Source organism: Dicentrarchus labrax, unplaced genomic scaffold, assembly GCF_905237075.1.
Source record: "Dicentrarchus labrax unplaced genomic scaffold, dlabrax2021, whole genome shotgun sequence".
Lineage (NCBI taxonomy): Eukaryota > Metazoa > Chordata > Actinopteri > Moronidae > Dicentrarchus > Dicentrarchus labrax.
In genome coordinates this window covers 2365509-2378981 of record NW_026136706.1, presented here as the reverse complement: position 1 = coordinate 2378981, position 13473 = coordinate 2365509, and the positions used below count along the sequence as shown (strand labels likewise).

The 13473-nt window shown below is 40.6% G+C and overlaps 2 protein-coding genes and 3 non-coding genes across 10 annotated transcripts; all 5 read left to right on the top strand.

Annotated features, from left to right (window-relative positions):
• Positions 1–2954: 2954 nt before the first annotated feature.
• steap3 (STEAP family member 3, metalloreductase) lies at positions 2955–8821 on the top strand. Of its 6 annotated transcripts, none has more exons than XM_051402899.1 (6): positions 2955–3108; positions 3921–4415; positions 5797–6124; positions 7058–7257; positions 7341–7505; positions 7776–8821. In XM_051402899.1, exons 2-6 carry the CDS (start codon positions 3927–3929, stop codon positions 8061–8063), a joined length of 1470 nt encoding a protein of 489 aa, XP_051258859.1. In that variant the 5' UTR covers positions 2955–3108; positions 3921–3926; the 3' UTR covers positions 8064–8821. The 6 variants fall into 6 exon arrangements, with proteins under 6 accessions (XP_051258859.1, XP_051258855.1, XP_051258861.1 ...); XM_051402895.1 differs by having other exon boundaries at positions 2955–3118; XM_051402901.1 differs by having other exon boundaries at positions 2966–3108; positions 3918–4415.
• Positions 8822–9679: 858 nt separating this feature from the next.
• Positions 9680–11730, top strand: cunh2orf76 (chromosome unknown C2orf76 homolog). The gene is made up of 5 exons (XM_051403017.1): positions 9680–9998; positions 10171–10221; positions 10896–10933; positions 11026–11107; positions 11220–11730. Exons 1-5 carry the CDS (start codon positions 9866–9868, stop codon positions 11294–11296), a joined length of 381 nt encoding a protein of 126 aa, XP_051258977.1. The 5' UTR covers positions 9680–9865; the 3' UTR covers positions 11297–11730.
• Positions 11731–12321: 591 nt separating this feature from the next.
• On the top strand, positions 12322–12395 carry trnat-agu (transfer RNA threonine (anticodon AGU)). The gene has a single exon. It is a non-coding gene; the product is annotated as a tRNA-Thr (tRNA).
• Positions 12396–12847: 452 nt separating this feature from the next.
• On the top strand, positions 12848–12921 carry trnan-guu (transfer RNA asparagine (anticodon GUU)). The gene has a single exon. It is a non-coding gene; the product is annotated as a tRNA-Asn (tRNA).
• A 241-nt stretch (positions 12922–13162) lies between these two features.
• trnat-agu (transfer RNA threonine (anticodon AGU)) lies at positions 13163–13236 on the top strand. The gene has a single exon. It is a non-coding gene; the product is annotated as a tRNA-Thr (tRNA).
• Positions 13237–13473: the final 237 nt, after the last annotated feature.

The window sequence follows — 13473 nt, the reverse complement described above, 5'->3', positions numbered from 1 at the left end:
GAGAAACTTTTATACGTTTATACTTTGCTTTCCACAACCTGTTCTTTTTCACTTACAGTACACATCAGTCCTTTCATCTGTACTTCTACTGGAGTGAAGAATGTGTCTACAGTGGATTTACTCTTTAGCCCAAACTCTACATTTTGTTTCAAGGAATGAGAAAGTGAATAAGACTGAGAACAACTGCAGAACTTTATTTATATTATTTATTATTTATAGTAGCATAAAGTTTACTTCCTGCATCAGTGTTTCTCATCTGAACAATAATCTCCAATAAATCTGGAACAAATTCACAGAATGAGCTCTTTATAGAACAACTGACAGACTCACCACTGTGTGCTGCAGTGGAAGAGCGCCACCCAGTGGAGAACGTCTATATGTACTGTTACATCACCTGAGCTTCTCTGCAGGGAACACATCTCAGGAACCTTACTGTATTTAAGGATTCTGTTTCCACCTCTAACAGAAAACAGTGTTTTAGTCGTTACATTAACTGTAGTTCTGCAGTAAAGTACAAAGTCAAGGTTCTTGTACTTGAATATTTATATTTTATGCAGCATCATACTTCTTTATACTTGTTTATACTACATCTCATATATTTATCTGACAGCTTTATTTATTTAACTAGTTTATTTATTTCTGAAACAGAAACTAAAAACAACACAAATACAGACAAAAAACTAAAAGTACCAAAAACACACAAAGACAATAAACAGTAAACAATAACACAACAACAACAACAACAACAACAATGCAAAACAGCTGAAAGCTCATAAAACACAGACGACAAGATAAAATTCTTTATAAAGAAGAGTTCGGTCTAGACCTGCTCTATTTGAAAAGTGTCCTGAGATAACTTCTGTTATGAATTGGTGCTATACAAATAAAATTGAATTGAATTGAATTGAATTGAATTGAACCAACACACAGACGCATTATTCATCAGGACTGATGTTCACTGTTTGAGATAAACATTGTTATTGTGACTGTTTACAGATACAAACATATGATGATCTTATAGAATATGAAGCTTTGCTGCACATTAAATATGAACACAAACACACCACAGGGAACATTTTACTGCTCTAATAATAATAAAAAAGTGCTTCCCTCACATATTTATTTGAAATATGATGTAAATCTGTCTCTTTGTGTTTCCTGTGCCTGTGACTTCTGTGTTTCTCTCTTATAAAACTTTTGCATTATCAGCAGACTTACACAAACTGCAGCCTTATCTTCCGCTTTCAGATGTGATGCCTTCACTGGCTGTCGGAAATATTGACGTCACACATAATTGCTACAATAATTTAAATTGAGTTATTGTGAAAATCGTACACATTATATAAAAAAAGTGTTGTTATGAATAATTATGAATCTGGTGGGCTCAACTTTTTGGACTTTAATACACTAAACAATACTTTTAAGATAAATTGGGCTAAGCATTTTCTAAAAAACCCTGTTTTGGTGGTCTGAGCTTATTTTGAACTGTAATTACAATGTGGACAAACTCCCTGTAAAAGTGTCCACTTTCCATAAGCAGGTCCTTTTAGCATGGTCTCTCATTTATAAGTCTCTAATTTGGAATAACAGAGATATTTTATATAAAAACAAGTCACTCTTTTTTGAGAGTTGGGTACAGAATCAGATTCTGTTGGTGGGCCAGCTATTTAATGGAGAGGGGCGACTTTTCTCTTATAGAGAGTTTCTATCAACATATAATAATATATATTATATATAATATATAATATTCCAGTTACGACACAAGAATTTGCAATTGTATTTGACGCCATTCCATCAGGCTCAATAATGCTTTTTAGAAATACTGGCAGACCTCCACCCACTTCTGTCTCCCTCCCCGCTGTGGCTGGATCACCTGTTGGACAGATCAGTTTTTCTAAACTTCCTCCAAATAATAAGAACATTCGTGCCTTGTTTCAGAAAGAAATTGTATCTATTCCAAATGTGATGTTTTATTGGAACCGATTTGTAAACGACATTGACTGGAAACAAGTTTGGATGATTCCTCACAGATACCTGAGAGTAAACAAGGTGAAAGAAGTGTCGTTCAGAATAATTCACAGATATTACGCTGCTAATCACTACATGGTTAAATGTAACAGAGACATCAATACAAACTGTTCTTTTTGTGAAGACCACCCAGAAACTGTTTTGCACCTCTCTTGGTATTTCTTACAAACCAGAACATTTTGGCAAAACTTCAGCAGATTCGTCATTGACCATATTTATAAAGACTTTGCATTATTGTGGGAGAATGTGGTATTTTGCTTTTATAGAAGTCAAAGTAAAGAAAATATGTATTGGTTATTTTTCTGTATTTGGTTTTGTTTCTGTTTTAGGTTTTGTTTCTGTTTAGGTTCTGTTTCTGTTTTAGGTTCTGTTTAGGTTTTGTTTCTGTTTAGGTTCTGTTTCTGTTTTAGGTTCTGTTTCTGTTTAGGTTTTGTTTCTGTTTTAGGTTCTGTTTCTGTTTAGGTTCTGTTTCTGTTTAGGTTTTGGTTCTGTTTTAGGTTCTGTTTCTGTTTAGGTTCTGTTTCTGTTTAGGTTTTGTTTCTGTTTTAGGTTCTGTTTCTGTTTAGGTTTTGGTTCTGTTTTAGGTTTTGGTTCTGTTTAGGTTTTGTTTCTGTTTAGGTTCTGTTTCTGTTTTAGGTTCTGTTTCTGTTTCCCACTTTGCGGCACTGTTTCTGTTTCTCTGCGTTTCTTTGGCAATAAAATTGGTAAATATGTTTTTTTAATTTGTCTCTTTGCACATATCAAATAAAGAACAAGCCTCTCAGTTGTTCAGTAAAGCAAAGTGGGATTTAATTTGTGTGATAAGTTTTGTTTTTAACTCACTTTTATATTTAGTAAGAAAGAACAACCCCAAAGTCGGAGCTCAGCAGCAGTCCCTGAAGGCAGCAGTGGGCGGGGTGTCAGGTACACGTGACAGAGACGGTCCCCTGTCCTCCGGTGTTCACGTGAAGATAATTTGTCGGTGACAGTGAAGGACAACAGATGTGTGAGCGGGTCGTTACCTGAAGCTTTGAGCTTTATTTCAACATTTAAAAGATTTCAATATTAAAATCTTATTGTTGGACTTTCCTCCGAGACGCGGTGAGTTCAGGTAACCACGGAAAAGTGAACCATTGTGTCCTGTTTGTGCTGTTCTCAGGTCTGTTTACAGCCTGTTATTTGTAATATTTGTAATATTTGTAACATATCTAGTTTAGATTTGAGCTTTCTGCAGGCTTACAGCTTCATCCATAATATTATTGATTGATTACGTGATTATTGGTTATTGTTGTGTACCGACTGTTAGATGTGGTGTTTTAATCAGAGTCAGCTGTAATAATAATGTGATAAACACAAACTCACTACAGCTGCTAATAAAAGAGGTTTCCTCTTTATTTCAACAGATTATTAGTTGAGATTCAGCTGAGGAACAGATAAATGTTTGGTTAAGTTATTATATATGTTTATGTATTATTATTTATCTTCTATAGATCTATAACACTTAATGAGAAAGGTACTGATCATAAACTGGAGTTATATTTAACTAATGTTTGACTCCTGATGATTTAAAGCTCCAGTGTGAAACATTGAGGAGGCTCTTATAATATAATATTCATATGAATGTTTATATTAGTGTTTATTATCTGAAGTATTCACAGTTATAACAACCAAAGAGCGAATCAGGGAGACGAAAACACTGACTTTGTCACAAAATGAGTTTATTAAGTCTGAAAGATTGTCACAAAATTCACAAAACAGACAGAATTGTATAAAAGTTCCTAAAAATATCAAGAAAGTTAATCTCTGATCAATAATCACAGGGAATAATTCATTAATAATTCATTAATATAATAATTTGATGTATCTGTGTTGACCCAGGCTCAGTGTCTAACAGCCCTCCTCGTCCCCAGCAGGTCATCATGGAGGGCGACATGAGGACGCCATTGTTGGCGAGTTCAACCTCTGGCGCCTCAGAGCCCCTGCAGCAGCGCCCGGGAGGCCCTGTTGTCGGCATCATCGGCTCCGGAGACTTCTCCCGCTCGCTGTCGATCCGCCTGTTGGCCTGTGGTTTCAGGGTGGTGGTGGGCAGCCGTGACCCTCGCCGCGTCGCCAGGGGCCTGTTCCCCGACGGGGTGGAGCTGCGATCACAGAGGGAGGCGGTGGAGGGAGCAGATAAGGTGGTGTTCGCCGCGGTCTACCCAGACCACTATCACACCCTGGTGGGGCTCAGGGAGCCGCTGGCCGGGAAGGTGCTGGTGGACGTCAGCAACGCCACCAGGCTGAACGGCGGGGGGCCGTCCAACGCGGAGAGGCTGGCGGAGTTCTTCCCAAAGAGCAAGGTGATGAAGGGGTTCAACGTCGTCTCTGCGTGGGCGCTGCAGGCCGGAGCCCACGATGGCAGCAGGCAGGTGAGGTGGAGGCACAGGTGAGGTGGAGGCACAGGTGAGGTGGAGGCACAGGTGAGGTAGAGGCACAGGTGAGGTGGAGGCACAGGTGATGTCAGATTGAGACCAAACTAACAAGCTGGTGTGTTTTTAAGTATCGGAGCAGAAAAGTTTGATTAAAATTCCTTAATTTCTAAGCTTAAGGAGGTTAACGTGGAAACGTACGTAACAAACCTTTAAGGACTGTAAACTCGCCCTCCTGAACCCGCCGTGTCTTTGTCGTCCCCGGAGTCGGAGTCCTGGTTGGAGCCGCTGTAAATCACCTGAGCTCTGCTGGTCTCAGAGGGCGTGAGATCCCGGTTTCATCTGCCCACTCGTCCAGTTCTGGTTCTGGTGCTCGTCCCTCCAGTCCAAAGCTCTTATGCTAGTAGTAAAAACAAACCTCCTCCGTCCTTTGAGCTCCCAGTCTGAGTACAGTCAGCTAACAGATACGAGAGAAAAGGTCCGTGTTGCAACCATCCTCTGATACCTTGGTCCCAGAGACAAGCTGCAGCTCCTGAACAGATTTTGATGTTGGTTTTGTTTTTCTGCGACTGTCTGACTACTGAAAAGTTTGTTGACTAAGACTCTAAGACTAATGGTTTAATCGACTGTCATGGGGGAAGCCCTACAAGAGTCTTAAATCGCTCCACAGAGATCTGATGGAACCTTCCTCACATTAAAACATGAAACAACATATTTCCATCCTGTTGTTTTACATTGTTTTTCACCGTTATGTCATCTTGTTGCGTCTGCATGAACACAGCGCGTTGTCCCGGGGACATTAAATAGCACCTGGGACACAAAGCTACAGAATCTGGAACGATTGTAGCACAGCAGAGAAACGTATCAGTACAAATTAAAGTCTTATGTTTGTGCCTCATGGAATATAAATCATATTTAATTGTGTTCAAATAAAGAAAATATGAGGCGACATCTACACGAGCTTTATGCTGCGTCACACACAACCTTAAATAAAATCAGTCATAAAGAGACAGTGTCGCAAACTCACTGACAACTTTAGCAACTTTATTTCTAAAAAGCAACAAATGTAGCGACTTATTCAGACTATTCGCAGTCTTCCACTCTTCTTCTTACAGCGCCGGGGTCTCTACCTCTCCTCTTGGGTCGAGTGAGGCTTGTTTGAGCTTCTCTCCGGATCTCTGGATTAGTACGTCCCTGTAGATCAGCCTCTATGTAAACAGTTGGAGCTCGTAAATATTGAAACAGGTTGTTTGATCTCCTCCCTCTCTTCTGTAGATTTTCTTGCTTCTTGCTCAAACATTTGTTTAAATATCAATAATAATAATAATAAAGTGAAACAGGTTTGCATTTTAAAGATCTTAACAAGAATCCTGATCTCCAGGTTCTGATCTGCGGCGACTGCTCCGACTCTAAAGCCGCCGTCCTGCAGCTGGCCCGCCGCCTCGGCTTCAGCCCCGTGGATCTGGGGGGTCTGTGCGCGTCCAGGGACATCGAGGAGGCCCCGCTCATGCTCTTCCCCTCCTGGGGAGGCCCCATCTTGGCCACCTTCCTCCTCTTCCTCTTCTTCTATGGTTACAGCTTTGTGAGGCACATCCTGCTGCCCTACCTGGATAAAGGAGAGAACAGTTTCTATCAGCTCCCTCTGGTGACGGTCAACGAGGCGCTGCCGGCGGTCGCCCTGGTTACGCTGGCTCTGGTCTACCTACCAGGTATTAAACAGGGTGTTCAGACTGCGACGCCACGCAGGCGCACGGCGTCTCCAGGAAGGCGAGAGAATATATATGAGCTACGTAAACCAACAACACTATCAGAGAGAAGATTGACTATTTCTGTAGAGTTCTTATTAATGTTTGCCACCGGGTCGGTAGAAGCACTACTGCTTTTGTTCACAGGGGGCGCCAGAATCAGTGCAGAATGAAGGTTCCTTGTAGATTCAGGGTGTGAATTACATATAATGTCTGATTTCACTGCAGCCTTTCTAGAAAATCACAATGCATGCTGGGGTGTTTTTAAGCATTTTTTTTGCATTTAAACTTGTTCCAGTGAGAATAAAACTGTTTGGAGGGTCAGTGTGAGGCGTTTGTGTCTTCAACACTAGAAACAAGGAAGTGAGTTTGGTGAAGTATGACTCAACGTTTAGTGCAGGAAACTACGATTGGATGAAATTGCAGAAAAGTGGAAGCAATTGGACAAAATTGCAAAGCTGTGCAGAATTCACAGGGATTGTTTGAACTGAAATTAACTATTGTTATCATGACTTTCTATTTTTCTGCATCTTTATCATGGACTATGCGTGAGTGTGACTCATCACTAACATACACCTATTGTTGCCATCTCTACTGAAGCAGACCAATATCATAAAATTCAGATCAGTAAATATTAGAAATATTTCCCCCTGCGACAGTAGAAGAAGTGAGCTCCCCTGAGAGCCGTGGGACAGTTCATACGCTGCCTGTAGGAGCTTTAACAGATAGATCATGTTATATGAACCTGGTGGAAAGCTAGAAGGTAACTGGACAGCACAAACATTTATAACTGAACAACTTTCCCTCCATCCATCCTGATAATCTGTGAAACAATCCGGTTCCTCTGGTTCCTCCAGCGTCTTCAGTCTGATGACCGTGTCCGCTGTGCTTCCTCAGGTCTGCTGGCGGCGGTGCTCCAGTTGGGACGGGGAACCAAATACAAGAGATTTCCTCGCTGGCTGGACTCGTGGCTGTGCGGGCGGAAGCAGCTGGGCCTGCTGAGCTTCCTGTGCGCCGCGCTTCACGCCGTGTACAGCGTGTGTCTGGCGCTGCGGAGGGCCGCGGGGTACACGCTGCTGAACGCGGCGTACCGCCAGGTGAGCACTGGGGCGGGTCCGACTGTACGACACACACCGTGTCTGTGGACGTTCTGATGTTTCGGTTTGTTGTTCACTTTGAGGTGAAAGCCGGCGTTGAGAACTCCTGGGTGGAGCAGCAGGTGTGGAGGTCCGACCTTTACCTGTCCTGTGGAGTTCTGGGATTCGGAGTCCTCGCTCTGCTGGCTGTCACATCGCTGCCCTCTGTGGGAAATGCCCTCAACTGGAGGGAGTTCACGTTTGTTCAGGTCAGCAGAACTCACTAATTGTACTTAATAAGAGGATGTGACTGTACACTGTGATTAATTCATTAATATGAGCTCTAAATGACTCTAGTTCTGTATGTTGTGAGGAAAACACCCAATCTGGATGCTATGAATCAGTTCTTTATTACAGCCTGAGAGGAACCAACCACAGATAAAGTCTTAATTAATAGTAATAGATGGTCAAATGTTGTAAAGACCCTCTTGTACTCTTTGTTCTGATTTTAAGTCCTCTGTCTCTCTGTGCGTCTGCAGTCGGGACTCGGTTACGCGGCCTTAACTCTCTCCGTCATGCATACGTTGTTCTTCGGCTGGGACTTTGCCTTCTTCCCCTTCGCCTACCCTTATTACCTGCCACCGGTCTACCTGCTGGCCCTCATCCTGCCCTGTGCGGTCCTGGTGGGACGGATCTTCCTGGCTCTGCCGTGCCTCACGTGGCAGCTGGCGAAGATCCGCAGGGGCTGGGAGAGCGCCAGACACCGACCCCCGAACATCCAGGAGCCAGCGGAGGTGGATCCTCCTCGCAGCTTGGGTGACGTCTGAGAGTTCGAGACAGAAAGGGAAAGAAACCTGGACAACCCAGAGGAGTCTCTCTGTGAGTCTGGACTGAACCGGTCCGAGCAGCGACCCGGTCCAACATCCTGCTGCTGCCTTCAGTTTGTTCGGACTTTTAAAAGAAAGATTTCTTATTTATTTTTTGCAAAAGTTCCACTGTGCGGACAAATACTGCAAATCAGAGAGTTTACATCACATTAATGATGCCTCAGCTGTCAGACATTACAACACACTGACGGAGTTATTTTAAAAATGGTAAAGGGACTTTTTGCTGTTTGCTGTTATCGAAGGCTGCAACCAACGATTGTTTTCTAGATTAATCGATTAGTTGTTTGGTTCATTAAACTGTCGAAGAGGACTGAAGAAAGCAGGAAATATTCACTTTGAAATCCGAGAATTTGGACATTTTTTTCTTAAAGGCTCAAAACAATTAATCAACTGATCGATTAATCGATTAATGGTTGCAGCTCTAGAGACTTTATGCTTCAGCTCCATGTTTTACAGTTTGTGTGAAGAAAGAAAGATGAGACTTTACTGTTATCTCTTTATATGTCGACAAAGATATAATATATATTTGTTTCTGATTATACTTTAATACTTTTACTTATATTCAACAACAGCATATTCAATGCAGTACTTTCCTTGTAATGGAATATTTTTACACTTTAACTGTTTCACCTCTCGTTGCCACTAAGAAACGTTATTGACTGAAATAAATCTGATTCTGAGGTTTGTATTTATTTCTATTACTGTATCTGCCTCTATTATTATGTTGTTATTATTATTATTATTATTATTATTATTATAGTGAAACCAAGTGATGGTTTAAGTTTAATGTAAAAATACGTATTTGTAAAAGGATTTATTGATTCGTGCAACCTTTAGATATTTCTATTCAGTACCAGTGTCGAGATACTCATTTAATACTCATTACTCTTTTCAAAAGTAATATTATTATATATAATATTAATAGTAATAGTCCCTGCCAACAGTAATTAGTTACATTACTAGTTATATTATTGTCTGCTATTAATCTCTCCCTGACCAATCCTGCTTCAGGCTCTTGGTACCACTCTCTCAATGTACATACAGACACACAACTAAATAAATATATAAATAAATAAATACATGTATACATAATATATAGAATAAATGTTTAATATTTAAATACATGTACAAATACAGAAATGTATAAATAAAGACATAAATAATTAAATAAATACAAATAATACATAAATAGCCATTTTATTAAATGAATAAATACTTCTAGAAACAGAAATATATGAATAAATAAGTGTATAAATGTAGAATAAATGTATAAATAAAGACATAAATAATTAAATACAAATGTAGAATAATACATAAATAGATACATACACATTTTATTAAATAAATAAATACTTCTAGAAACAGAAATATATAAATAAATACATTTATAAATGTAGAATAAATGTATAAATGCATGTAAAGATCCATTTTCATAAATAAAGAAATACAGAAATATATAAATAAATACATTGATAATATATAAATAAATGATGTATAATATATATTTAAATGTAGTTTGTGTTTCCTCTCCGGTACAGCAGGTGGCGCTGTCTGCAGCTCTGCTCATAAACCTGAAGCAGAAGCAGCAGCAGCTCGGTGATGAAAGTGTCTGCAGTCACTCCCGTTACCGGACAGGTTGAGCACCGACTGTGTGTGACAGCGTTTACCGGAGAGAGCCGTTAGGAGCCGTTAGGAGCCGTTAGGAGCCGTTAGGAGCCGTTGGCAGCCGTTAGCAGCGGGACATGGCCGACGGGGGAGCGGTGGTCACCGTCCGCCTGGTTCGGTCCTTCGAGCACCGGAACTTCAGACCGGTCGTGTTTCACGGAGTCCTGGTGGATCAGTCGGTTCGGGACTTCATGCAGCTCGTCAGAGACGGTCAGTGTCGGTGGAGCCGAGTGGGCTCGGAGATACCCTGATACCCCCCCCCTGTAGTCTCTTATTTACCCCCCTGTAGTCTCTTATTTACCCCGTTACCCCCTGTAGTCTCTTATTTACCCCCCCCCCCAGTCTCTTATTACCCTGATGATAAACTCTCGTTTCCTTCCAGATATTACAACCAGACCGGGGCTTCCTCCTCCTTTCAGGAAATATGTTTATGGTACGTCTGCTGATGTTTATTAGTGTTTATGTGATTAATCAGATTGTTTTTCCTCATAATAATAACAATAATAATAATATTTAATAATAAGTAATAATCTTAACAATAATAATAATATTAATAATGAGCAATAATAATATGTAATAATACTACTACTACTAATAATAAGTAATATTTAGTGGGATGTGAAGTGGTCAGGCAGAACAGTGACACCTGGTGGTTTGTACAACGTACTGCAGCTCCTCTCTGATGACAGTCTGTAGTGAATCTGTAATCTGCTGCTGAGTGAAATAACTGATCACAATCAGGTTGATCACTGAGTCACAACGATGGATTTATTCTGCTGTTTCAGCTGTAGGTTCAAAAACTTCAATATAAAACAGAAATTCACAATAAAGAAAGTAAATTGTATCTAATCAGTTTAACGTATTGTGATGTCTGATTATTACGAAGAACAGAACCATGAATCAGACGCTGTATCTGCAGAGATATATTGATTATATATCATTACACAGCACAAAGAGATTCAGTTTACTGTCATAGAGGATAAAGACATTATATACAACCTATAAACACATGTAGTGGCGTCTCTGAGTCAGTTGGTATTGTATTGATGGACGCAGTGTGTTCAGTCTGTGTTTCCTGGTTAATTAACATTCTGATTGTGTTTTCAGACACGATGAAGATCATCCACCAAGCACACGGAGCGAAGGTATCTGATTCCTGACGCTGAGATTCGTATTAAAGCCGCTGCACGTCATTCTTCGGTTGATTGAAATCCAAACTGTTTGTGTTTCACTGCAGACTAACGAGTTGGTGATGAGTTTAGATGACGATGAGAAGCTCATTCTGCAGGACGGACGAACCCTGAGAGAGTCTGGCGTCGGTAAGAGTTTGTTTCTGCTGTTCACTGGAGACTGTATGAGCTGACCACCATCTTTAATACTGAGGACGTGAAGTTCAATCTCTATCTGACGTTGTTGTTTTTGTCTTTGCAGGGAACGAAACAGAAGTGGCCTTTTTCAAGAAAGAAGACTACGGTCTCTTTAAAGCTAATCCTAAAACTGCCTGGTGACCAGAGTGTTTTACAGCAGAGGAGGTTCTTAAAGGACTGAGGTCAAAGGTCAATTCCTGTTTGTACAGGAGAGTTTTAGGTTGTTGTTTTTAAATTCATTCATTCACCACTCTGCCTTTTTATTTCTCTTTCACATTATTATTTTCCTGCTGGTGATCGTGACCATAGACGTTAGTGTTCTTTTAAATTATGCCGATTAAAGACTTTGATTTTTTGTATGAAGATGAATTTCTGTAAAATAAAGTTAATTTAACTTGATGTGAACTGTTGCTTATGGACACATTTATGTTGCAGTTTGAGGAGAATCAGTTATTACCTGTAATGAGACATTTATTCAGACGTATATACAAATAGTCTGTTTGGAACAATAATGTGTGTCTGATATTTTTCCGACAAAATAAATCTCTAATTTCACATTAAAATCTTTAAAAGTTCATTTTCTTCGACCTCATTTAAAATAATCCAGAATCTCTGAATATGTAAATGATGATGTTTGCTCCTCCCTGTAAAGTCCATTCTCAGTGTGTGCGCACTGTAACACGATACCTTATTTTAACTCAAAGTAAATAGTTGAAATGGATTACATCCAAAGTTTTAACTAACACAAACTCAATTTTATAAGTTAGAAAGACTCTTCATTAAACTGCTTTTACTAGTAATTTTAAGTGACATTAACCTGATTAAGTAATTTTTACTTGGTATTTTGTGTTCGCAGTACAAATAAAAATTACAAAATTGAGTCAGTTTTACTTCAAATCAGTGCAATGAGTTTTTTTATTAAATTAACTTGAATTAAATAAAACTTTGTGATGTCACAAATAATTAAAAATCAGATGTTCAATGAGCCTGAAACTTGTCTATCAATGTTGACGATGTGCTAGTTTGTCCAATTTGAAGCTCAAACCGTCTTTTGCCTTTTTTGTCCAGAGGCCTCCAAGGTGCTTGTTTTTCTGCTCCCCATCCCATCCTAGATCCTGAAAGTGAGTCGGTTTTGTTCGTTGTGTCACTTTGCTGAACTAGCAAGTGGTGCCGTGGCTTAGTTGGTTAAAGTGCCTGTCTAGTAAACAGGAGATCCTGGGTTCGAATCCCAGCGGTGCCTGATTTGAGTTCCTTGAAACACCCTGCTGACAGTAGTGAACTCCTGAATCTTTAGCCTGAACTGAGGGTCAGGGTGAAGTCAGAAGCAGGAGGGCTGAAACTGAAACGAGCTGAAACTCAGAGGCTCAACAGATAAGGAGTTTAGGAGCTTCTCCAGGTTTCTGAAGGTACCATTGGCAGTATCTACAATGGACAGAGCCTCCTTCTCCTCCTAGCTTGTGAAAAATAACACGCCCATTACAAACTGAGACTCATTGGCCCACTGGTGTTCCTTGTGGAAACTCAGTGGGGTCACAGTCTCAAACCATTGTATGTCAGGCATGACTGCTTGGGGCAATCAACAGCAGAAGTGGAAGTTTCTATGAAGTTGTTGCTGAGCAATGTCCTAATGTGTTGTTCAACAGACATTGTAAGAAAAGCACACTATACATTTTGACGGCCATAGCGTTATGTGTCTCTGTGGCGCAATCGGCCAGCGCGCTCGGCTGTTAACCGAGAGGATGGTGGTTCGAGCCCACCCAGGGACGTTCAAAAAATTGCTCCTCCTCTGAAGAACAACCTTTAGGCATTGTCTATCAATCTTGGTAATATACTAGTTGGTGCTACCATGTCCAATTTCACCTCCCTTAGACCCTTGAAGCTCAAGCCACGTTCTGCCTTGTGTTTCCACAGGCCTCAAATGTGCTTGCTTTTCTGCTCCATATCTCTTCCTAGATCCCGAAAATGAGTCGGTTTTGTTTGTTGTGTCACTTTGCTCTGGCAAAACCTGGCGCCGTGGCTTAGTTGGTTAAAGTGCCTGTCTAGTAAACAGGAGATCCTGGGTTCGAATCCCAGCGGTGCCTGCTTTAGTTCTTTGAAACACCCTGCTGACAGTGGTGAACTCCTAAATCTTTAGCCTGAACTCCACTAATGGTCAGAACCAGATCCTCTTCCACTGAAGTGAGCTGTAGTCAAATAAATCAGGAGTTTAGCAGCTTGAAGTAGGAAACTCCTGAATCTTTAGCCTGAACGGATGGTCACAGTGAAGTCAGAACCAGATCCTCTTCCACTGAACCCAGCTGGAACTCCGAGGCTCAATA